Source organism: Neophocaena asiaeorientalis, unplaced genomic scaffold, assembly GCF_003031525.2.
Source record: "Neophocaena asiaeorientalis asiaeorientalis breed wild unplaced genomic scaffold, Neophocaena_asiaeorientalis_V1.1 scaffold39, whole genome shotgun sequence".
NCBI lineage: Eukaryota > Metazoa > Chordata > Mammalia > Artiodactyla > Phocoenidae > Neophocaena > Neophocaena asiaeorientalis.
In genome coordinates, this window is record NW_020175670.1 from 6,316,609 (window position 1) to 6,342,412 (window position 25,804).

Below are 25,804 nucleotides of genomic sequence, written 5' to 3' on the forward strand. Positions count from 1 at the left end.
TTCACCATGTTGGAATTGGGCCCAGGAATCCAAAAGAATAGGTCACTAACATGAAAGTTAAAGCTTTGGAAATTATTTCTTGTGAGAGATGTGTTTTATCTAGTTTACTGATTCCAGCTACAGAAAAATATTGATAATACAAATCCTTTCAGGAATCTTTTTTTTTTTTTAACGCAGAAGCCTTTGTTTTTTAATTTATTTGGCTGCACTGCTGGTACATGGGATCTTTGTTGCTGCATGCGGTATCTTCATTGCAGCATGTGGGATCTTTTTTTTTTTTTAGTTGTGACATGCGGGATCTCTTAGTTGCGGCATATGGGATCTGGCCAGGGATCGAACCCGGGCTCCCTGCATTGGGAGCACGGAGTCTTAACCACTGGACCACCAGGGAAGTCCGTCAGGAATCATTTTTATTAGCTAGGAAAGCAGTAAATTATACAAGAGGAAATACCGTGTATGTGAAAGAATACTTTCTTTTTTAACTTTTTAAATTTAAAAAAAAAAATTATTTATTTGTTTTTGGCTGTGTTGGGTGTTCATTGCTGCATGCAGGCTTTCTCTAGTTGTGGCACACGGGGGCTACTCTTTGTTGCGGTGTGTGGGCTTCTCATTGCGGTGGCTTCTCTTTGTTGCGGAGCATGGGCTCTAGGCACGTGGGCTTCAGTAGTTGTGGCACGTGGGCTCAGTAGTTGTGGCACACGGGCTTAGTTGCTCTGCAGCATGTGGGATCTTCCCGGACCAGGGATCGAACCAGTGTCCCCAGCATTGACAGGTAGATTCTTAACCACGGCACCACCAGGGAAGTCCACTTTTTTTTTTTTTTAAACAAATAGGTATTTCTTATTGTCAAAATGAGAAAGCAGATATGTATGAAAAAGAAAGGAGATATATAGATGCAGCATTTTTTTAAAGCTTTAAAAATTTTTTTGTAATAACAAATTAGTAAATTATAAACTGCTTGAGAATAGGGGCTATTTCCTTATTTCTTTGATATACCTTAAGAGTGCTTAAGTATTCTAAACAACTTATGTAATTGTAACTAGTAAATATCAATCTGCAGTGATAGCATAGATTTGCTCAGAAATTTCTGAGGCATTGTCAGGAATATAGAAAGAATTAATTTTCTTACTCTTTCTGCTGTCATTTCCTAAAAGGATTACATATGGTTACTTCTCAGAAGTAGTTCTCAACTACTTTTCAGTTGTAAAACATCCTTATCTGATGTTTCTGTTTGTGTATTGGAAGTATGTGTGAGTACCCCTTTTTTTTTCTGGAGTGTGTAAAGAAAACAAGGAAACTGTTTATTTGTTGCTGCTTACTTGCCACATACTAATTTGGCTTGTTGCTTATCCCCAGTATCACTTATGATTATGACATATATTATTTTAAAATAATTGTTATAAGAGATTACCGAAATATTACATACATAAAATATGGTTTGAAGGATTACTTAAATGTAAGATTGTTACATGGGAATACAAAAATGTCAGGTTTTTAAAACTGTGCCTTAATATTATTATTTACATGCATTGGTGTATTTTATATAGTGCTATTACTGTGCTTAAATGTGATTTATTCTTTTTCCTGTTAGTATTTCCTTTATTTTTCTTATGCTTACATATGTATTACTGTAACTCTTTCCTAATGCCTAGTTTTTACATTTTTTAGTACTGACTATATAGTTTGCCTAGCAATTTTCCAGTGGCATATTTGTTGTTAGACAATCACTTGACTTTATCTTATGTTAAAGCAACTAAATTTTATACGAAGTCGGGCAAAATCGCCTCTTTGGGAGACCTGCACAAAATAAGTCTGATTTCAAAAGATAGTAGAGGGGCTTCCCTGGTGGCGCAGTGGTTGAGAGTCCGCCTGCCGATGCAGGGGACACAGGTTCGTGCCCTGGTCCGGGAAGATCCCACATACCGCGGAGCGGCTGGGCCCGTGAGCCATGGCCGCTGAGCCTGCACGTCCGGAGCCTGTGCTCCGCAACGGGAGAGGCCACAATAGTGAGAGGCCCGCGTACGGCAAAAAAAAAAAAAAGATAGTAGAGTATTTAAGTTGATTTTACATGTGTATCTGTGGTTTAGAGCAAAGTATATAAGGCCTAACTAAGCACTCCCTAAAATATTTTTATTTTCTCAAATGCTGAAATTTTGCTTGATTAATTACAGCTTGCAAAATAAATCAAGCATCTCCTAGTGACTAATAAATTTTCTTCAGAATCTCAGTCCTTTGGATTTACACTCTAATAACAAATATGGGTGGTATCTAATTTAATGTGACCTTTATAGTTAATTTGTGTCAAGATGTTACTGAAACTACAATAGAAATTTTTTTCCTTTCTCCTTTATCCCCTTGGACAAATATCCTTAAAATTTTTTTTTACCAAAAATTAATAGAGTGACTATCATTTGTTATTGCTTTATAGTTCAGAAAGCACTTATAATATGCTTTATCTTGTTAGCTAACATTTTACACCTATTCATCAGAGATAGTCAATTAAAAGCCTTGTTATTAAAGTAAATTTCTTACCCCAGTGCCCAGCACATTGTAAATTTAACCTTGTCTTTGGAGAACTCAGTCTTTACAAACATTAAGTCTTTATATTCTTTAGAAAGTTCCAGCAGTAATATCTTTTCTTTGTAGGAGCTCTTTGATGTAATGCCACCATCTTTGAACTCAACTATGTTCTTCCAGAGCTGAAAAACTTTATACACTTACAAGTCTTCCCCTCTTTAAAAAAAAAAAAGCAAATTGTTGACTGAAATAAAAGTATTTTTTCAAACTATGAAATAAACCAATGAAACCCATGAAAGTATAAATTGTTTTAATTTTTTCAAAAGTAGAGCATTAAAAAGATTGTTTACAAGGTACTAATTTTATGGGAGAAATATGAGACAAAGGGCATAAATCATACCTTGTCACCCCCTTCCTTTTCTCTACAGTCCAGGTTTTCTAGTGATTGCCTAATGAGTATATCATTTTAGTCAGGCTGTAAAGCAGGAAAAGGGCTTTTTTACGCCTGATGGTTTTGAATCTTTAAATGCTTTTGTTGCCTGTGATCATTTTCATTTTGAAAAACATGAAAGAGGATGATACTTACTGTAAAAACTCTTTTCCTTTCTGTAGAGAGAAATAGCCCGGAAACTTGCAAATCCTAAGCAGCCAACAAATCCTTTTCTAGAAATGGTCAAATTTCTGTTGGAAAGAATTGCACCTGTGCACATTGATTCAGAAGCCATCAGGTAAGCTAGGAAATATATTCACTCATAAATAGAATATAATCTGAAACTACAGTGTTGTAAGTTTAAATTCTGGGTCCCCAAGGAGACCTAAAAAGGTTTCCTGTACACCTTTTTAAAGGCAGAAGCATATATCATTGAAGTTGAAAGAAGGACCAAAGTTCATTTTTTGATCTTTGGTTTGCTTCACTATTGATTTTTTTGAGTTCTTGTGTTTATTTTTAGCTTGTATGTGCTCATTAAAGAAAACCTGGAACATGAGAAGGAAGAAAATTTTAAATCTATAGGCTATCATCAGCCTTTGAGTTTTCTTAACAGTTTTCATGGCCATATAGTGTTCTTTAGTGTGTATTATATTACCGTTCACTTGAGATATGTGAAAAACAGAATAATAGTTTGAAGGTAGCAAAAGATTGCCATTAGACTAATCTGCTTTCTAAACACATGTGTATTACTTACCAGTTTTTTGGCCCTACTTTATCTGAGTTTTTAGTTTATTTTTAACTTTAATATGGGTATAACATCTTGTTACATGAATGTGAAAATTAGTGATAATATGCAAAAAGTAAGCAGACTAGCATAATAGACATTGACAGCTATTGTTTTTAATTAACTGTTCCCATAATTTCATGCATTTCACTTGTTTCTAATGATTTTCTGTTGTAAACTTCTGAGAATGCTTTTCCCTTGCACTAACCATTTTTCCAGTAGATTATCTACATATCTTTTTATGTTGGGTAACTAAATAGCATTTATTGATTCTCTTTTCTTTGGATTAGGAGACCTGGTTCTAGCTGTTATTTTATCTTATGTGAATCACTGCTTTGGTTGTATTGAAATTCCAATTGTATTAGTTTGCTAGGGCTGCCATAACAAAAGACCACAGACTGTGTGACTTAAACAACAGAAATTTATTTTCTCATATTCTAGAGGCTAGCAGTCCAAGATTCAAGGTATCAGCGAGTTTGATTTCTTCTGAAGCCTCACTCCATGGGATGCAGAGATAACTTTGCTTTCCTCACATGTCTGTCTCCTAACATCCTCTTCACATAAGGACACCAATCATTTGAGATTATGCCCCACCCATTTGACCTCAGTTTACCTTAATTATCTCTTTAAAGGCTCTATTTCCAAGTACAGTCACATCCTGAGCTGTACTGGAGGTTAGGACTTAAACACAATGAATTTGGGGGTACACAATTAAGCTCGTAATGGTGATGTTTGTAGGGGTTTCTTTGTGGAGTTTTCTTGTTTTTTTTAGCTAAGATCTCCTTATCTTTTAATTTCCTTATTTGCAAGTAAGAAAGCTAAGGTTCTGAGAGAGACCAGGTGGTTTTTTTACAGCTGGGTAATAGCAAAAACCATAACTTAAACTGAGATTTATTGTTTTCAGTGTCAGTGTCCTTTGCTCTATACCGTTTGGTTTTAATGGGGTAATTCAAGGAAATGGTAGGCACTCTTTCCTTTGCATATTGATTTTGAAAGAGACATATAATTGGCATCAGGAAGCCTTTGGTATTTGTCTCCATGAGGCCTCACAGAGTTTCATTACTTTACTAAATTATAATAAGCTAGTGTTTGATCTCCAGTCTTAAAAGACCAAAAACTCAGTTTTTTCAGTAGTGTCATGATTGTTTGGGCTCAGAAAAACCAACTAACTTATGGTTAGGATGTCTAAGAGACTAATTTTATACAAAATTCCAATTTATTAATTTTACTGAGAAATATATGTCATATAAGATTCCTTCCATGTAACCAAATTTTCATGGAGAATATAAATTGCAAACAGAGGGTTTATTTATTCATTAAACATACCTTTAGAGAAGTGATTTTTAAAGTACATCGGGCAATTGGGGAAGGAGAGTTACCTAACCTGAATTGTGTGAAATGTATTTGTTATTAGAAAAGGCTCCTGAAATAGATGGCACTTAATATGGGTAGTGAATGATCAGTAGGAATTATAGAGATCAGCCAGGTGAAGATTGCAGGAGAAGAGCAGACCAGGCCATTAGCCCTGTGTCATTGAGCAGGTTATTTAAATTACTCATCTTTAAGATAAGAACAATAATAATTACTAAGTGAAGTTTTTGAGAGGCTTAAATAACATATAGGTATGTAGAACACTTAGCATAATGCCTCACACATAGTTAAGTGCTAAATGAATGTTAATAGCTATTCTAGGAAGAAAAATAGCAGACACAAAAGAACAAAGGCAAAAGGAATCAAGAATTATTTAGAAAATTGCATATACTTCAGCCATAATGAAGGATTTGGGAAGGAAGCATTGAGAATAGTAGAAAATCATTCTAAGTATAACTTTAAAATACATTTATTTATTTTAGTATATTTCCCCCAGACTTATGTACATACAAATACACATATGCATGCTACAGTTAGTTATTGGTCTGTAGATAGTGGTTGAAAATGAAGTAGTGATTGTAATAATGATTGAAACCTGGGGAGAGGGTAAAATTTAGAAAGAGAAAGGTTGAGGACTGAATCCTGAGGAATATTAACAATTAAAAGGCTGGCAGAATAAAAGGAATTTATTAAATTAAAAGATGTTTTTTAAGAGGGCATGGTCAAAAGAGGTCAGGGGTCAGATACTGCCCAGAGTAAAATAGTAAATTCAAATATCCACTGAATTTAAAAATAGAAAACCACTACAATGCCCGGAATAGTTTCTTTGGGTTAGCAAGGACAAATCCAGATTACCATGGATTGAGAAGGGCATAGGATAGTCCTTCCACCCCACATCATGGTACACAAAGAAAATTACAGTATTTGAGCAGAGAAGACTGCTCAAGTCTAGAGGTGACTGGCCTAGCTGAGTAGGAGCCCACTAGATACCACTTGGCCATCTTGAGGTCTGAGAAAATCAAAGGGATATATACGATTATCACCCTTCTAAACTGCTATAGGAGATAAATTGGGATTTGGGGACAGCTAGTATAGACAGTTTAGCTATAAAAAGTAAAGGAGAAAAATGAGCTGATGGAAAGAGAGTAAGGTTGAAGAAGGGTCTTTTCTTGTTTTTAATGAAGGGATTTTGAATATTTGCATACCTTTAAAAGGTGCTAAAAGGAAAGAAGAGAGGTTGAAGATGGGGTAAGGGGAATAGAACTAGGATAGAGCACCATCCCTAAAGAAATGGAACAGGAAGAAGAAAATCTTCCCCTGTGGCATTAAAGGAGGTTAGAAAATAGGATATGGAAAATTACAGTTTTCACTCAAAGCCTCCATTGTTCTCCTTTATGTCAACAGTGAGGTAGTCTGCTCAGTGGAAGGATTTAAAAAATAGACCTGAGTTAGAATGGTAAAGATTTTTAACAGTTGTTATATAGGATAGAGAGAAACGGACACATGGATAATTTCCCAAGCAGTTTTGAACATGCATTTGGATTGGTGATGATCTTTTGCTTCATCATACTCTGTGAAGTATATGGAGTGTATATTATTTATCTAATTTAGAAATGAGGAAGAATACTTTCATAAGAGGAAGGACTATAGTTCTGGCTTCAAGATTTGGGTCTGTCTCACCCAAATAGCTTTTTGACTCATAAGGGTGATCCCACCCACATTGTAATGAAAACAGAGATTATGCCTGTCTTGTTTTGCACTGTATTTCCAGGATAGACCCTAAGACTTCACACACAGTAGGTAGTCAATAAATACTTATTAAATAAATGCATGCACGGGCTCTATTATGAGTAGTCAGATACATTTGTAAATTTTATCAAACACATTTGTAATCGTGTTAATAAATTCATGCCTTTTATGGGATTTCCTTCTAATAGAAAGCTTAATTCAGAATATTTTTCTCAAATTGGAAATAATTTTTTTTAAATGTATAATGTCAGAGGTAACCATTCTAAAACAAAATAACAGGGTGAGCAAGATTTTAGATGGGACATAAAGAGTACAAACAATGAGAGAAAAGTTAATTATTTTTTTCCTCTCTGCAAGGCATCATTAAGAAAAAGAAAGGTCAAGCCACAGACGGGGAGATAAGACAAACAAACCAACTTTAAAATGGCCAAAAAAATTGAACAGATACTTTATCAAATAAAACATACAAATAGTAAATAAGCACAAGAAAAGACAATCAACCTTATTACTCATTGGGGAAATGCAAATTCAAATTAGAGTGAGAAGTACCACTACACACCCACTAGAATGGCTAAAATTAAAGATACTGTCTACAAAGTATTGGTGAGTATGTAGACTTACCTAACCATGTGTTGGTGATATTTAAAGCAGTTTGTTGTACATTAAATGTACATACATTACCTTACGACTCAGGAATCCCAATGGGGCAGACATTTGCCTATAAGAAAAGAAAACATCATAAAAAAAAAAAAGAAAACATACTTCCCATAAAGACCTATACTTAACTGCTTTTAGCAGCTTTACTTATGTCTTTAATAGAAATACCCAGAAGTCAATCAGTTGGTAATTGGATAAACATAACTGTGGAATATCCATACAACGAAATACTTCTCAGCAACAAAGAGGAACGAACCACTGATTTCTATGCAACAACATGGAGGAGTCTCAAAAGCATTACGTCACATAAAAGTTTTCAGACACAAAATATGTAAAACTTTAGAAAAGGTAAAATTATATTGACAGAAAGCAGATCAGTTATTATTGCCAGGGTAGGAAAAGGGAATTGACCACAGAAGAGGCATAAGGCAGGTTTTTGTGGAGATGGCAATGTTTTATGTATGTATCTCCACAATGATTCACCACTTTACACCCACTAGATGGCTGTGATCAAAATGATGAGTTGGTGAGGATGTAGAAAAATTGGAACCCTCATGTATTGCTAGTGAGAATGTAAAGTGGTGGAGCTGCTTGTGAAAACAGTTTGACAGTTCCTCCAATACTTAAGCGTAGAGTTACCATATGACCTTGCAATTCCACTCCTAAATATATGCCCATACAAAATCTGTATATAAATGTTTATAGCAATGTTATTCATAATAGCCAAAAAATAGAATGTCCCAAATGGACCATCAACTGATGAATGGATAAATAAAATATCTTATGTGCAGACATTGGAACATTATCCAGAATTAAAATGAATGAAGTACTGATACATACTACAACAAGGATGAACCTAAAGAGCAGTATGCTAAATGAAAGGAGTCACTCACAGAGACCACATATTACATGGGTCCATTTATATGAAATATTTAGAATAGGCAAATGTGTATAGCAACAGAAAGTAGATTAGTAGATGCCTGGGGCTGAAGGAGGTGGAGGTAAATAAGGAGTGACTCCTAATGGGGAAGAGGTTTGTGTTGGGGTAGGGTGAAAGCTAAATTTGTTGAATATTTGCCTGTACTAGGCCATTTGCTGTAATAATTTAATATCCTCAGAGTTTAATATCCTTCTTCAGTTTACTGATGAAGAATTGAAGTTTCAAAAACAAAGGTCATGTTTTGTTTTTACTTAAAATAGTATCATGTTGACCAGGCAATATTCCATTTTGTGGTGGTTAGGTATATTTGAAAACTAATTCAATAATGTTGGACAATTAAATAGTTTTTAATTGATCAATGTTTATGGATATATTTAGCATGATGCTTCTCATGAATTGTTATAAATTTCTTTGTTATAAATCTCTAGGAATGGAATTACCGATTCAGTGTTAATTATAAGTGATTAATGCCTTTGTCCATGTGAGTGTTTGCTATGTTTTTTTGCTTTGAGTGCATTGTCATTTGTCCATTTAGTAACTGCCATCTTTACTGTTTTTCTTAAAATTGCAAATGATCTCTATATATGGGTATGAATATTACATTGCTTATACTTATAAAAATATATTTCCAGTACATGTGTCATTTAATTTTAGTTTTGTTGTTTTTCAGTAGAATTACTCTTATTATACATGGGTGGGGCAGATAAACTAAAAATAAGCTCTGTTGTTATGTAGAGAGCAAAATTTAAAGTCACAAAATAACTTTTTCTTCCAGAAGATATTTGAATTTGTTGTTTAGATTCTGTGTATGTCTGCTACAATGTAATTAGGATATAGTTACTAATATAGTAGTGTTACTAATTTAGATTTTCTTACTTTAATAGTGCACTGGTAAAACTAATGAATAAATCAATAGAGGGGACAGCAGATGATGAAGAGGAGGGTGTAAGTCCAGATACAGCTATTCGTTCAGGACTTGAACTTCTTAAGGTATTTTTGAAACAGTTTGTCTTTTCTGCAGTCATAATTTGAATCCCCTTAAGGATATGCAAGAGTCAGGCTTTATTTCATTGGAAACTATTCAAAAGATTAAAATTTGTAATAGAAATCATATTTTATAAAAATAACACGTTTTCTACATTATAATAATATAATTATTTTACATTATAAAATAATAATTTTATGGGTTTTGCTGTTCCATACATCATTTGCGTGTCTGCTATGCTTGTAACAGTACGTGCTAAATAATCTAGTCTTATCTTTCAAATAACCTGCATCTGGGGTAATAGGACTGTTCACAGGAAATTACTATAAGACATCATCTATCTGATTGTGATTTTTTTAAACAGTTGGTAAACATAATAGATGCCAAAGAATTAAGAGAATTGAACAATTAGTAAGAGACATGATTTAATCTAGGGGGAACACAGCATCATCAAAGAGAATAATTCTTGGCATGTTTTAGGGATTGTTGTGAGTGTAGTCTGACTAGATAAAAGTATTGCTTTGGGGAGTAATGGAAGACAAGGTTGGTTCTAGATTGTGGAGTGCCATTGGGGCAGAAAGGTACCATCAAGGGCATTTAACACTCCTTTTTAAAATGATACAGCACTTGATAGAGCTTTTGTTAGATGGAGTAAATAGAAGAAATTAAAGGCTAAGAGACATGGGCTTCCCTGGTGGCACAGTGGTTAAGAACACACTTGCCAATGCAGAGGACATGGAAGATACCACATGCCGTGGAGCAACTAAGCCCACGTGCCACAACTACTGAGCCTGCACTCTAGAGCCCACGAGCCACAACTATTGAGCCTGTGCGCCACAACTACTGAGCCTGAGGTCTAGAGCCCAAGAGCCACAACTACTGAAGCCTGCGCGCCTAGAGCCCGAGCTCCGCAACAAGAGAAGCCACTGCAGTGAGAAGCCTGTGCACCGTAACGAAGAATAGCCCCCGCTCGCCACAACTAGAGAAAGCCCATGTGCAGCAACAAAGACCCAATGCAGCCAAAAATAAATTTATTAAAAATAATAATAAAAAAATAAATAAAGGCTAAGAGACATTTATATCATTACAACATATGAACTAAAGGAGAAGAAACAAACCAGTGCAATGGACATTAGACAGAAAAGAGAGTGATGGGTTTGTATTGCAATGGTCTTTTTTTTTTTTTTGCGGTACGCGGGCCTCTCACTGTTGCGGTCTCTCCCGTTGCGGAGCACGGGCTCCGGACTCGCAGGCTCAGCAGCCATGGCTCACGGGCCTAGCCGCTCCGCGGCATGTGGGATCTTCCCAGACCGGGGCACGAACCCGTGTCCCCTGCATCGGCAGGCGGTCTCTCAACTACTGCGCCACCAGGGAAGCCCCTGCAATGGTCTTAAATATCTTTTTTTCTTTTTCTTTTTGGCCGTGCTGAGCAGCTTGTGAGATTTTAGTTCCCCGACCAGGGATGGAACTTGGGCCCTCAGCAGTGAGAGCGTGGAGTCCTAACCACTGGACCGCCAGGGAATTCCCTTAAATATTTCATGGAAAGAACTGATGTGATTCTTCATGAGAAAGACTTTATATTTTTAGTAATGGAGTAATATGTTTAAATACTTTTTTTTTTTAATTTTTTTGTTCGTTTGGGGTTTTTTTTGCAGTACGCGGGCCTCTCACTGTTGTGGCCTCTCCCGTTGCGGAGCACAGGCTCCAGACGCGCAGGCTCAGCGGCCATGGCTCACGGGCCCAGCCGCTCCGCGGCATGTGGGATCTTCCCAGACCGGGGCACGAACCCATGTCCCCTGCATCTGCAGGCGGACTCTCAACCACCGCGCCACCAGGGAAGCCCTGTTTAAATACTTTTAAGAGTAAAGTCATCTTTAAGGCAAATGTTTTTAATAGGTTGTTTGATTCAAATTTTCAAATTTAAATCTCCATTTTTCTATGAATAATTAAAACCTTATAACTAAATATTATCACCGTAAACCCTACCAAATGAGACACTTTCTCCACTTTATAACACATTAAAAAAATGCTGGGCTTCCCTGGTGGTGCAGTGGTTGGGAGTCTGCCTGCCAGTGCAGGGGACACGGGTTCGAGCCCTGGTCCGGGAAGATCCCACATGCTGCAGAGTGGCTGAGCCCATGCGCCACAACTGCTGGGCCTGCGCTCTAGAGCCCGGGAGCCACAACTGCTGAAGCCTGTGCGCCTGGAGGCTGTGCTCTGCAGCAAGAGAGGCCACCGCAGTGAGAAGTCCGTGCACCTCAGTGAGAAGTCTGTGCACCGCAGTGAAGAGTGGCCCCCGCTCGCTGCAGCTGGGGAAAGCCCGCATACAGCAATGAGGACCCAATGCAGCCAAAAAAAAGAAAAAACAATGTTTATTTAATAAGTTAATGAGGGTTTACATACTCCATTCCCCCCACCTCCTTATTTTTCTACTTTTAGCCCTTACTGCCTATATTATGCTAACTAAATTGTTTCTACTTCGTGGAAGGTAAACTTTGTAGATACGTATCTAACTTGCTGTAAATTCCTTAAGGATAGCCTGGAACTTACGTCTCAATAAAGGGAATAATTATTTATATGTTTGTAATCGTGATTAAGAGTTCCCAATAATGGCTTCTTTGTTTTTAGTTATGATGAGTGAACTTTTTGTGATGGATTTCATTTAAAATATTTCCTTATAGAGTATCTTTTTGCCAGTGAAATAAAGCTCAGTGTTAGCATTTTGTTCGCATCACAGTATCACTCCACGAAAAGGAGCCACATTTTCCACATTCCCAGTATCAGAATAGACTAAGAGGTGAAGAAGAAAATATAGCAAGGGCTGTATATCAGGAATCATTAGACACAACTCAACTTCAAGGGAGACTGCAAGATATAATCTTAGTTGTATTGCTAGCATATGCAGCCCATAATTTAAAATTTTATTTGTAGTAGAAAATAGTTCTCTTCTTTTAATGGATTAAAACCATTGTCTGTACTTATAAAGTTATATCTATTCCTCTAGGTTCTGTCTTTCACACATCCTACCTCGTTCCACTCTGCAGAGACATATGAGTCCCTGTTACAGTGCCTCAGAATGGAAGATGACAAGGTAGCAGAAGCTGCTATACAAATTTTTAGAAATACAGGCCACAAAATAGAAACAGACCTACCCCAGATACGATCGTGAGTATGTTTTTTCTCATGGTAAACACAAAAGTTTTCCAAGTTTGGGAGTCATAGGATCATTGTTTCCCTTTTCCTTAGGAAGATAGGAGAGAGGAAGGACAACTTTTATTTAGAAGCTACTTTACTGTATCTTTTGTTTTCATCTTTTCTCGGCCTCACACACCTCCTCTACCATTAGAATATGGGCAGAGGAACAACCTGAAACTTTGTTTAAGCAACATGATTTCAAAATATTAATATTAACAATCAAAAGTTAGTATAGAATTTAGGATTAATATATCTTCCTAATTTATCTTTTTCTCTCCAACTCCAAATTCAATAACTACTACCTTCATATCCCACCCAAGAATTGGATAATCAAGTAGTGTGCTTAATAAAATGTTTATTAGTTGCTTAGTTGTTGGCCATGGTGCTTTTGTCTCTTCTTCTAGACTACCTCCCCTCTCCTCATAAGAATGAAGTATGTTTTGGTATTTTTACTTTGGCATCTTAAAGAGCTTGCCTTAGGATCAAAATTGTGCTGATGTCTTTTGGAGGAAGAACACATTGCTGATAGCTATTATAATCGGATGTTATTATATATATGTAAATAGACTGGGGTAAATCCAAATTAAACCCGTTTTTCCTTACGAGGTAATAATAGGACAAGAGGACTCATGACTCCTAAAAGTTTTTATTGAATTTGTAAGCTAATAGTTTAATTTGAGAAATAACTCAACATTTATTGTACAGTCTCTTTGTTGTCGGCACTGTACTGGCTAATATAAAAGATTACCACTGTCAGTCCCTGCTCTTAAGGAGTTTATAGTCTAGAAATGATAATTTTATCTTCGTACATTATAGAAAAAGATCATTGACACAGGATAAAGTTAATTTGTGAGTTTTTCAAGGTGGGAAAACCTATACTTTTTTAAGGTAAAGGATTTATTCTTAAAGGAATTCTATCCCAGAGGAAGCAGTGGAAGAGTTAACTTTGGACACAAGGACTAAAACCTCTTGTTCTTAAGACTAATGGGGAAGGAAGGAGAGAATCACTGAAAAAGCAGAGAAGCACAGCACTGCAGACCTCAGTAACAACACTGGTGGCATCACTGGATTGTAGCACACTAGAAAAACAAGGAGAAAGGTTAAACTTGACCTATGCATCGTCCATTCATTAGGCTAAGAAGAATTAATAATATATTTAACAACAATTTGATCAACACTGTATCTTCTTTTGTTACTAACTGGTGTTATTTACAAGAACTGTTCCCCTGATAAATGAATTTCAAAGAAAGACTTAAACAGTGCTAGTCAAGGAAGCTATTTTGGCATGAAAATCCTTCTCATTATTCTAAACTGCAGGGAGGGAAATGTGTCATATTCATAAATATCAAATTTGACTTAGACTGACCAGCATATGTTCCCGTTTTTTCTTTGAGGTGCATTGCTCTTAATGTCTAGCCTCCCATTATTATAAGAGGACCCTTTGTCACCATTGCATTTGATATCATTGACCTTCATGAAGTAGTCTTATTGCATTAAATATATGACAAGTATCTTTCCTTAAATATTTGTTTTGCTTTACAGATTTTCTTCTGATTTAAAAAACTACTTATAAGATCATTGTAAAAAGCTGAAACTTTAGAAAATATAAAGGAAAAGAAAGAGTCAGTGTTAACATTTTGATATTTATTTTATGAATGTTTTATCTATTTGATGTGTATGCCAATTTTAATGCATTGACTGTAATACGTATTTCCATATTCTATAGAAAGATTGTTGTAAATCTTCAGTGTCAGTGTGGTGGTTAAGTGCATGGATTTGGAACAGAAATGTTTATCTTTTTAAAAAAGTTTCCATTTTATTTCATTTATTTTATTTTTTAAATTTTGGCTGCGTCAGGTCTTAGTTGTGGCACATGAGCTTCACTCTAGTTGTGGCACGTGGGCTCCAGAGCGCATGGGCTCCGTAGTTGGCAGCGCACAGGCTCCGTAGTTGCCCCGCTGCACGTGGGATCTTAGTTCCCTGACCAGAAATGTTTATCTTTAAATCTTAATGCCACCATTTCCTATCTCTGTCACCTTAAGAAGCTTACATAAATAATATGTTTGTGCTTTAGTTTTCTCATCTGTTTAATGATCATAATAATAGTCTTTGGGTGATTGTGAGGATTGATTTAATTAATCCATGTTTTGTTTTGTTTTAAAAACACCACTTAGAAGGGTGCTTAGCACAAGTACTCAATAATTGTTAGAAGTTTTTGTTACTTTTCTACCTATGTATTGTCTATATCCTTGCATACTCTCTTTCACTGGTATGTTCATTTCTGTTTTTTAATGTAACTTGGCCTTTTGCTACTTTATTTCCCCCCATGGTTGCTTTAAAATAACTGAACAGGGGACTTCCCTGGTGGTCCAGTGGTTAAGAATCTGCCTTCCAATGCAGGGGACACGGGTTTGATCCCTGGTCAGGGAACTAAGATCCCACGTGCCCTGGGGCAACTAAGCCCATGAGCCGCAACTGCTGAGCCCCTGCACCACAACTAGAGAGCCCACACACTCTGGAGCCCATGCACCACAACTAGAGAGCCCTCGCACTGCAACTGCGCCCATGCACTCTGGAGCCCACGCGCCACAACTAGAGAGAAGCCACAACAAAAGATCCTGCATGCTGCAACTAAGACCCAACACAGCCATAAATAAATAAATATTTAAAAAAACAAAAACAGAAAAACACTTGATTCTTAAAAAAATTTTTTTAAATATAACTGAAGGGAATTGTGAAAGGGAAGTGGAAAATTTAGGAATATTTTCTCAGAAAATAAATGTAAAAATATAGCATGGGGCAATTTTAGATTATAAATTAAGGGTGGCTTGTTTATTTCTTCATATTCATGAGGTGGCTTTAAAATGAAAATTGTCTTCTGTAGTAGCCCTTTTTTTTGAGGCATTGTATTTCTGGGATTATACTTGGGGACAGGGAAGGAGTTTTAGATCTTTTTATAGATCAGGTAATTTAGAAGAGAGGCTTTCTACCAGCATACATCCAGATAGTTACTGCAGATGAAGTAGGAGACAACCAGAAGAACTACTTGTGGTTTATGGGCTTTTTTTTTTTTTAACTGATTATTATTTTTTGCAGGACCTTAATTCCCATCTTACATCAGAAAGCAAAGAGAGGTACTCCCCACCAAGCAAAACAGGCCGTTCACTGTATACATGCCATATTCACAAATAAAGAAGTACAGCTTGCACAGATTTTTGAGGTATATATAATTACATAGGATGTGTTGTTGATTTTTATTTTCATGCTCTGTTGTTTGATGAAGATAGAAAGTTGGTTTTTTAGCTATTTAGTCCCACTCTAGAATATAAATTCCATGGGAGCAGGGACTCTTTGTTTTAATTCAGCACTTTAGATATTCCCAGCCTTTAGATCAGACTATATAACCAAATACTACATATTGAAAGATGTTTGGTATGTTTTGTGTTACAACATTTTACTTAATTTTAGCTTTATTGGCTCAGTGGTCCGTTTAGTTTAAGAAACTATCAGTAGATGACTTTGAACCACCCAGTTTAAAATTCTGGACAATGCTACTTGAAAATTAGTTCTGTTTGCCTTTCCTTATGTATGATCCTTTGCCTGATTCCACTACTGGAAAAGTATTCCTATTATCATAAATTGGATACAATATGAACAGAACCCATGAACTCTTATTTTTTATGATCCATGGTCATTTAAAATGTTCCCACAGGTTAAGAAATTCAACAACATAACAAAACTATTGTACATGACTTGAAAATAATGCTGATTTGACCATGCAGGAATTTTCTTGCTTTTACTTCTACCTTGTATGTGGGCTTTACTTTTTTCTTTTATCTTTGTTTACCTTTGAATCTTACTAAATTTCGGTAGGTGAAATAAGAATCAAATGTCTAATATGATTGAAGTTACTTTTGATCATCTCATTAGAACAGATATTTTGGGGCATGATAAATTCAGGAGGACTCAGGAACATTTACTGTTTCTGTACAATGTCTAGATATTTATAAAACAAACTAGTAATTTTGACTGTTTTATTTTTATAGCCACTCAGTAGGAGTCTCAATGCTGATGTACCAGAACAACTTATAACTCCATTAGTTTCATTGGGCCACATATCTATGTTAGCACCAGATCAGTTTGCTTCCCCAATGAAATCTGTAGTAGCAAATTTTATTGTGAAAGATCTGCTGATGAATGACAGGGTAAGTTTCTCATTTAATTAAATTTAGAATCATAAGATTAAGACTGTTTACATCTTTATTTGTCACAGAAACAACACTTCTGCTTCTCTCTATGTATGATTCTCTTTTACTTTAAAATTATTATATATTTTACCTCCTTATTTACTTACTTAAATTTCCAAATGACATCCTGCTGTGTAGCTATTATTACTAGAACTTAACTTTTCTTTAAGAAAGAAAAAAATGAGAACATGAGATAGATGAATCATGAAGTAAAAAATATAAGTCAAACACTATGAAGGACAATTAACTAGAGTACTAGAATTTTGTTTTATCAAATACTGTTTAAAGTATAAGTGGGATTGTATTTGACTAGCTTTTTGAAATATAATTACATTGCACTTTCGGCACTAGATTATGTATTCTGTCTTAGTTATTGAAGTGTGTGTGTGTGCATGCACACATGCGTGCACACATACTGATTAATTAGCTTTGGGTTGGAGCTTTGGGATGTATAGCTTGAAAAGGCTCCCCAAATGATTACTGAAACACGTGTCTGATTAAGAATCACCACTTTACCAAACAGATCTAAATTAAAGAGTTATTGAATGAAGACACAAATCAGTCTACCTGCTGGATCATTGTGGATGACTTGCAGTGCGGTACTAACTTATCCAATTTATCTAGTCTTTCTAAATGTCCAGTAGCCTTTGAACACTCAGTATTGGAACTTAAAAAAAAAATACTTGCCAGCGCACTCCTTTTTTCCCTCCCTCCATTTGGATGTGATAGGGATGCAAGAGCATGGCCAAAGCCTCATTTCCTACTCCATACATCTGTTCTTTGCACTACTGATAGATTGCTGGCAACGGATGTGAAATTTGACGCTTCTTAGATGATGACTTGATTGTTGATAAATTCTATTTTAATATAGTTCTCTTTTTTTGTGTGTAGTAAAATATAAATAATATAAACTTTGCCATTTTATCCCTTTTTAAGTGTACAGTTCTCTTACATTATATACACCCACATTCTTGTTGTTGGGTGTTTTTTGTTTAAAAAACAAACAGAAGTTTAATAACATGTGTACCTCCTGTATACACAGAGGCTAACCCAGGAAAGCCAAGCAACTCTCAACAATGGCCCAAGCCACCACCTAAAATATACACCCACATTGTTGTGTAACCATTGCCACTATTTCCAGAACTTTATCATCTCAGAGAGAAACTCTGTATCTATTAACCAGTAACTCCCCATTGCCTTCTCTCCCCCCAGACTCTGGTAACCTCTATTCTATTTTCCTGCTTTATGAATTTGCCTATTCTAGATACCTCTTATCATACAATATTTATCCTTTTGTGTCTGGCTTATTTCTCTTAGCATAACGGTTTCAAGATTCAGCTATGTTGTAGTATGTATCAGAACTTCATTTTATGCCAGAATAGTATTCCATTGTATGTGTAACTTACATTTTGTTTATCTTCTATTGATGGACCCTTGGGTTTTTTCTACCTTTTGACTGTTGTGAATAATGCTGATATGAACATTTGAGTCCCCAAAGTCAAATCTTTGGAGTATATACCTAGGAGTGGAATTGTTGGGTCACATGGTCATTCTATGCTAAACTTTTTGAGGGACTGCCAAACATTTTTCCACAGTGGCTGTACCATTTTACATTCCCAGCAGCCATGCTCAAGGCTTCCAGTTTCTTTACATCTTGGCCAACACTTATTCTTTCCTGGTTTTTTTTGATAACAGTCATCCTAGTAGGTGCAAAGTAGTATCTTGTGGTTTTGATTTGTTTCCCTAATGACTAATGATGTTGAGATTTTTTTTCATGTGTTTAATGGTGGTTCTTTGGATATTGAGTCTTTTGCCCACTTTTAATTGAATTTGTTGCTGTTGAGTTGTAAAAATTCTTTATATATTCTGAATATTAGACCTTTGTCAGGTATTTGCCAAATCCAGGATTATAAAGATTTTCCCCTGTACCTTCTTCTAGGAGTTTTTTAGTCTTAAGTAAAGATCTTTGATCCATTTTTTTGAGTTAATTTTTATATATGATATAAGGTAATAGTCCAGCTTCATTCCTTTGCATGTTGCTGTATCTAGTTTTTCCAGCACCATTTGTTGAGGAGACTGTTCTTTTCCCAATAAATGGTCTTAGCACTTTTGTTAAAAATCAGTAGACCATATATGTGATATATGTGAGGTTTTCTGGGTTTCTGTTTCATTCCATTGGTCTATATGTCTATACTTACATAGGTACCAGCCACATTGTCTTGATTCTCATAGATTTGTAGTTAAGTTTCAAAATCAGGAAGTTTGAGCCCTCTAACTTTGTTCTTCTTTTCAAGTCCCTACTTGGTGACTTTCTGTGGGTTTCCTAGAGCACTGCACTGTTCAGCATGAAAAACTTAATGAGCAAAATTTTAAATTTTTTTCTAAAAGTTAAATTTATTCAATTGTCTATAGTCAACAGGTGAGAAGAATGGGAAATTATGGTCTCCAGATGAAGAGGTTTCCCCTGAAGTACTAGCAAAGGTAAATTTGTGTAGGTCTTAATAACTTTTATGTTGAGATAAAGAACATTTATAGATACCCTTTTTTTTAAAACCTAACAGTTAATAAGCATTTTAAATGAGGTACTTTATTTTTAAATCAAAAGTTGTGGGCTTCCCTGGTGGCGCAGTGGTTGAGAGTCCGCCTGCCGATGCAGGGGACACGGGATCGTGCCCCGGTCCAGGAAGATCCCACATGCCGCGGAGCGGTTGGGCCCGTGAGCCATGGCCGCTGAGCCTGTGCGTCTGGAGCCTGTGCTCCGCAACGGGAGAGGCCACAACAGTGAGAGGCCTGCGTACTGTTTCTCAAATTGTGGTTGTCATTGACTTATTTACATATAGGTGTATGTCAGCATGTTCTTTAGACCTTCCTGCCTTGCTAAGATAATTTCAGTGAGGCTGTTTTACATAGAGATTGTAGAATATTGATGCTCAGAGCACCTCAGGCCTAGCCTCGTTACCAATGTCTGTCTACAGGCATAAGAATATTAACTTGGCAAAAACAGATGGCTGTCATCATATTGAAAACTTCTGATAGATGTAAATTATCCCTCAGGAAGGCTAATGTTTAAAGTGGTAGTCTTGGGATTTAAAACAAGACTTCTTCATTATCATCTTACTTGATTGATAATCTATTTCACCTTGTAGCTTCACAGTCCTCATTTATTCCATCAGTTCCTTTTTCCAGGTTGTCAGTAAATATAGTAAATAATATCTACATCCTTTAGCTAGTTCTTGCATGTATTCCATAACAATCTTTTGAGTATAAGCCACCAAGCAATTATGGCTACAAATAACTATGAAATCTCCTAGTTTTTTAATCAAAATAGTTTTTCAGTACTACAGAAAATATTAGTCTATCTAAATAGTTATTTTTAATCACTGTAATCAGTATAGTTCAGTTATTTTTAAACAATATATTTTTAAATGATTTGAAAAGCAATTGTTCAGGTATGAAAAGTCTGAATTCAAGGAGCCAGACCTTCGGCAAGTTATCACAGTAATGTGTCTAAGTTGCCTTATTTATTGGAAATAAGAATACCTCTCTCGGGGCTTCCCTGGTGGCGCAGTGGTTGAGAGTCTGCCTGCCGATGCAGGGGACGTGGGTTCGTGCCCCGGTCCGGGAAGATCCCACATGCCGCGGAGCAGCTAGGCCCATGAGCCATGGCCACTGAGCCTGCACGTCTGAAGCCTGTGCTCCGCAACGGGAGAGGCCACAACAGTGAGAGGCCCGTGTACTGGAAAAAAAAAAAAAAACCTCTCTCATAGAGTTGTTTGGGAGATTAAATAAAGTAATATATGTGTAACTCTGGGGAAAGTACCTGGCATAGATTAAACAGAATAAGTATTAGTTCTCATTGTTATTATCCTATAGGCTTGTTTAATAAAACATGTCTTCCGGCAGCTAAGTAATCTCACTAATCTAATTAACATAAATTAACCTTTAAGTGGAATTTTAAGTTGCTTTCTTTTTTTAGCATGTTAATATTTTATAGGTACAGGCAATTAAACTTCTGGTAAGGTGGCTGTTGGGTATGAAAAACAACCAATCTAAATCTGCCAATTCAACTCTTCGGTTATTATCAGCGATGTTGGTTAGTGAGGGTGACCTGACAGAGCAAAAGAAGATCAGGTGAGATTTTTCTTCCTTTCCAGGTTTTTTTAGCTCAAGATGTTGGTAGAGCTTACATAGGAATTATTTACTTAATATTGACTGTTGTAATTGCACTATGTGCTTTGTGTTTAAATATTACATACTTATTTGGGGTTTATATCTGAATAATGATCATGTATTTTTCTTCATCCCTAAAGACACCTTTTTCCAGTAAATTTTTAGTAATAATCACTACAGCATTGTTACAGTTAACTTCAACATTTGAATCAGTTAAATATTTGTTGAATTACTGCTCTTTGCAAAACACTACGAAAAGCATTGCAGCAATAACAGATAAAATTCCGTTCCTGCCTTTAAGGAACTTACCCTAGTATAGTGATTGAACAAGTAGAGTGTCTTGCTGCCACGAAGGGAATAAAAATTTCAGTGTAGGTTCAAAGAAGAAAGAGATGCAGCCTCCTAATGGTTTGCAGAAGACTATACAAGGTTCTGCAAATGCCAAAAAAAATTTTGTTTCATTTCTACACCTGTTCACTCTTCAAATCTGTGAGATCACCATTTCTTCTTTCTGTTCCTTTTAAGATGAAAATAAAAGCCAAATTTTTTTATTTACTAGGGTCCAGCTGAAATAACTGAAAAGTTCTACTTGTGATGGATTCTTACTTTAAAATTTTTGTTAGAGGATAGATTTAACTATGTATTTATGCTTTCAGTATTTATTGAGCACTATCATGCCAGGTACTACCAAGCCTTTTAAAGACACAATAATCTCTCCCTCTAAGGAATATGCATTCTAGTGGAGGAGATAGGAAATGCACAATTACAGTAGAGATGCTGAATGCTCTGATAAACTGAAGAAAACTAAATAAACTAAATCAAAAATTATTTTTATCATAAAATAAGCCAAGGGTAGCTTTGCATGAACAGATTGAAGAGTAGGGATAATGAGAAGTTTTAAATTTGGGGAAACTATGTACAGTGTACAGCAAAGGCTTAATAATGAGCTCTTACAAATCAATGATAAATAGGATCCCCAATAAAGATGAAGATTATATATTACCAGTTTACTTTTAAAAAAGTGTTTGACATCACTAAATACAATAAGTACAATTTTAATTTAAGTGGAACCTCTTGTCTGTCAAATCAGCAAAAAGTTTTTTAAGCAATCATCACTCCATGGGATCAGGGAAATGGGTTCCCTCATAAATCCTGTGAATATAAATGGGCACAGTCTTGGCAGGACAGTTTGGCACTTTGTTTCTAAGTCCTTAAAAATGTTATCCATTGACTTTTTTTTTGACTCTTTATTTTTACACTCATGAAATTATAAAAGAATCATACAAAAATACATATACAAACATGTTCTTTCCAGCATTTTTTATCATCACAGAAGATAGGGGAATGGTTAACTGTGGAACACACATATTATGAAATATTATGCAGATCTTAATTAGATGTTATGTATCCCATAGTTTAGCTTAGGCTCTGGAATCAGAAACTTATTCAACTCTACCTACGCTCCATTTACTAGCTGTGTGAACTTGTATAAGTCACTTTCCTAAGCCTCAGTTTCCTCATCTTACAGAGTTAAGTACACAAATAGTAGCATTAATTTTTTTTAATTCCTGAATCATTTGCCTCTAAAGCCATTTGAGGGTTCCTCATTGTTACCAGTGCTCAGTTTGATGGTCATGTGGTCCAAGAGTGCCATGTTTTCTCCTCCTGTATGCTAAATAATAGTCCCTTGTGGATTCAGGGCAGCTTTCCACATTTCCTAAAGTCTTTGAAATATCAAAGCTATGTTATGTTCCTTATAGCAGTTGAAGTAAGAAGACTATCCTTTCACCACCTCACTGTTACATTTTATCATTTAGTTTATAAAAGTTGACTGGGTGTGGGTGGGAGTGCCTGGACTCCTGGAGTCCCTTGGAAAACTTCCTGTTGCAAAGGAAAGAGACTAGTACCTGAGAGAGACTGGCTCTCACCTCCATATCCTTTCCTTTTAGATATTTGTCTGATGCCTCCCACTTTCTGGTACAGATCACCTCCTAATTCATAGCCCCCTCCATTTCATCAGACATTTGTAGGCTTAAGATTGATTTCTGTTATGTCTGTGTAAATATGTGTATGCATTTTAAAATGTATGCATTTAAAAATTGTGGGAAATACAATCGATTTTAAATAAGTGATTTTTAATTTTTCAGGTTTTTCTTAATATCAAGTTTTCTATGATGAATGTGAATGCCTCTTAAAATGAGAAATACAGTTCCTAATGTAAATGTTTCTTGCTAGCGTTGCAGTTAGTGCTGTTGTACGCATAAGCAGAGTTGCTTAGCTGTGGTGGAAGATCTAAGCTAGAGTGTAACTAAAAACGAAGGCAAACATAAAAAAAGAATGAAATTTTGCCATTTGCAACAACATGGATGGACCTGGAGAGTATCATGCTTAGTGAAATAAGTCAGACAAAGACAATACCGTATGTTATCACTTATATATAGAACCTAAAAAATTAAAAGAAACTAATGAGGACTTCGCTGGTGGTACAGTGGTTAAGAATCTGCCTGCCAATGCAGGAGACACGGGTTCGAGCCCTAGTCCGGGAAGATCCCACATGCTGCAAAGCAACTAAGCCCGTGCGCCACAACTACTGAGCCTGCGCTCTAGAGCCTGTGCTCTACAACAAGAGAAGCCACCGCAATGAGAAGCCCACGCACTGCAATGAAGAGTAGCCCCCGCTCGCCACTGGAGAAAGCCCGTGTCCAGCAACAAAGACCCAACACAGCCAAAAAGTTAATTAATTTGATTGATTGGTTGATTAATTAAAGAAACTAGTGAATATAACAAAGAAGCAGACTCACAGATACAGAGAACAAATTAGTGGTTACTGTTGGGGATGGGGAGGGGCAAGATAGGGGTACAGGCTTAAAAGGTACAAATTACTATGTATAAAATAAGGTACAAGGATATATTGTACAACATGGGGAATATAGCCAAGATTTTATAATAAATATAAATGGAGTATAATCTATAAAAATTTTGAATCACTATGTTGTACACCTGAAATTAATATTATAAATCAGCTATACCTGAATAAAATAAATTTAAAAATTTTAAATGAAGGCAGATAAATTTAATATCAGATAGTCACGATGATTTGAGCCTTCTGCCCTGTGTTGAATTGAAGGACTCAAAGTAAATTTCCCATATTTGTACATTATGTCATTTTAAGCATAAATTATGCTAAAGACCTTAACAGTCAAAAAGGGATCAAAGAGTTTTGTGAATGATAATGGTTATAGGAAATGTTTATTTCTTTTTTGTTTGTTTATAGTAAATCTGATATGTCTCGCTTGCGATTAGCTGCTGGTAGTGCCATAATGAAGCTTGCTCAGGAACCTTGTTACCATGAAATTATAACCCCAGAACAGTTTCAGCTCTGTGCGCTTGTTATTAATGTAAGTAACAATCTTATTTTTGTCATTTACTTGGCCTTCAAAGTTAAATTTATTTACTTTCTAGATTACAGATCCATTTGCTGTATGGATGTATGCACAAAAGGGATTGCTACTATTACTATTCTAACCAGTTAACTCCCCAAAATTAAGTTATTTACTCCCTCAGTATAATTATCTTTTTTTTTAAATGAAGACATTAAAAATGCTTAAATTGTTTTTTTGTAAATGCCAATTTTTAAAAACTAAACTAGGGGTTTTTGTCATGGTTTTAAAAGTACTAATACTTTTATTTAAGTATTTTTGGTTTTGTGCTGCTGTAGGATGAGTGCTATCAAGTAAGGCAGATATTTGCTCAGAAGCTACATAAGGCACTTGTGAAGTTACTCCTCCCATTGGAGTACATGGCGATCTTTGCCTTGTGTGCCAAAGATCCTGTGAAGGAGAGAAGAGCACATGCACGACAGTGTTTACTAAAAAATATCAGTATACGCAGGGAGTACATTAAACAGAACCCCATGGCTACTGGTAAGTAACTTTCAAAGTGCTCAGTGTGCAGATATATCTTGTCAGTGTATCAATTTGTGGAGGGTTTTATTTCATATATTTCTATTATAGTTTATAATAACACTGGGACCTTTATAGAATGCTGTTGTTGTAGCTAAGGTGTAAGTAAAATCTAAAATCCTGGTTTCTGAGTCCTATTTATAATGCATAAAACTGTTTGGAGGAACTGCGTTTTTTCTTATGGAATCTGCAGTGTGGCTTGATTTGAACACATTGCTCTGATGTCAGAGAGTAAAGAATTACTTTCCTAGCTTTGCCAGGGACGCAATATTAAATTATCCTTTGTCTTCAGTAGCCTTCAAAATTGAAAAAAGTTATTTCAGTGTCATCTAGATGTTAGGTTGCCTCTAATTTAGAAATAACTGAGGGAAAAAATGTTAACTGAAGCGGTTAGAACGTAAATTAGGGAGGGATTTTTATAAAGGCTATATTACTATTGTTAATAATAATGTTTTCACTTCAGAGAAATTATTATCACTGTTGCCTGAGTATGTAGTTCCATATATGATTCACCTGCTAGCCCATGATCCAGATTTTACAAGATCACAAGATGTTGATCAACTTCGTGATATTAAAGAGTAAGTCATTGATTTTTAATAAGTCTAACAATTATTTTTCCTTTTTAAAAAATGCTAAACTTTTTCCTTTTACTATTCGCATTAGAATAAAAACATTTTTATGGTTTTATTCTTCTATTGTAAATTTTAAGTTTCATCTTACAAAATTGTTCCTATCTAATAAGTTCTATTTGGTTGTTTTGTTTCCTGTTTGTTTGCAGTTAGCTTTAGCTGATTCTG

General features: G+C 35.7%; 1 protein-coding gene across 4 annotated transcripts in view; it reads left to right on the forward strand.

Moving 5' to 3' along the window:
- Positions 1-25,804, forward strand: part of PDS5A (PDS5 cohesin associated factor A) — a 128,271-nt gene that overhangs the window by 79,368 nt on the left and 23,099 nt on the right. For all 4 annotated transcript variants that reach the window (XM_024731636.1, XM_024731639.1, XM_024731637.1 and 1 more), the window contains 10 exons: positions 3,130-3,245; positions 9,333-9,438; positions 12,438-12,598; positions 15,725-15,848; positions 16,675-16,833; positions 19,288-19,356; positions 20,870-21,006; positions 24,320-24,443; positions 24,764-24,968; positions 25,471-25,585. In XM_024731636.1, coding sequence (XP_024587404.1) covers positions 3,130-3,245; positions 9,333-9,438; positions 12,438-12,598; positions 15,725-15,848; positions 16,675-16,833; positions 19,288-19,356; positions 20,870-21,006; positions 24,320-24,443; positions 24,764-24,968; positions 25,471-25,585 — 1,316 coding nt within the window. The remainder of the gene's footprint in view (positions 1-3,129; positions 3,246-9,332; positions 9,439-12,437; positions 12,599-15,724; positions 15,849-16,674; positions 16,834-19,287; positions 19,357-20,869; positions 21,007-24,319; positions 24,444-24,763; positions 24,969-25,470; positions 25,586-25,804) is intronic.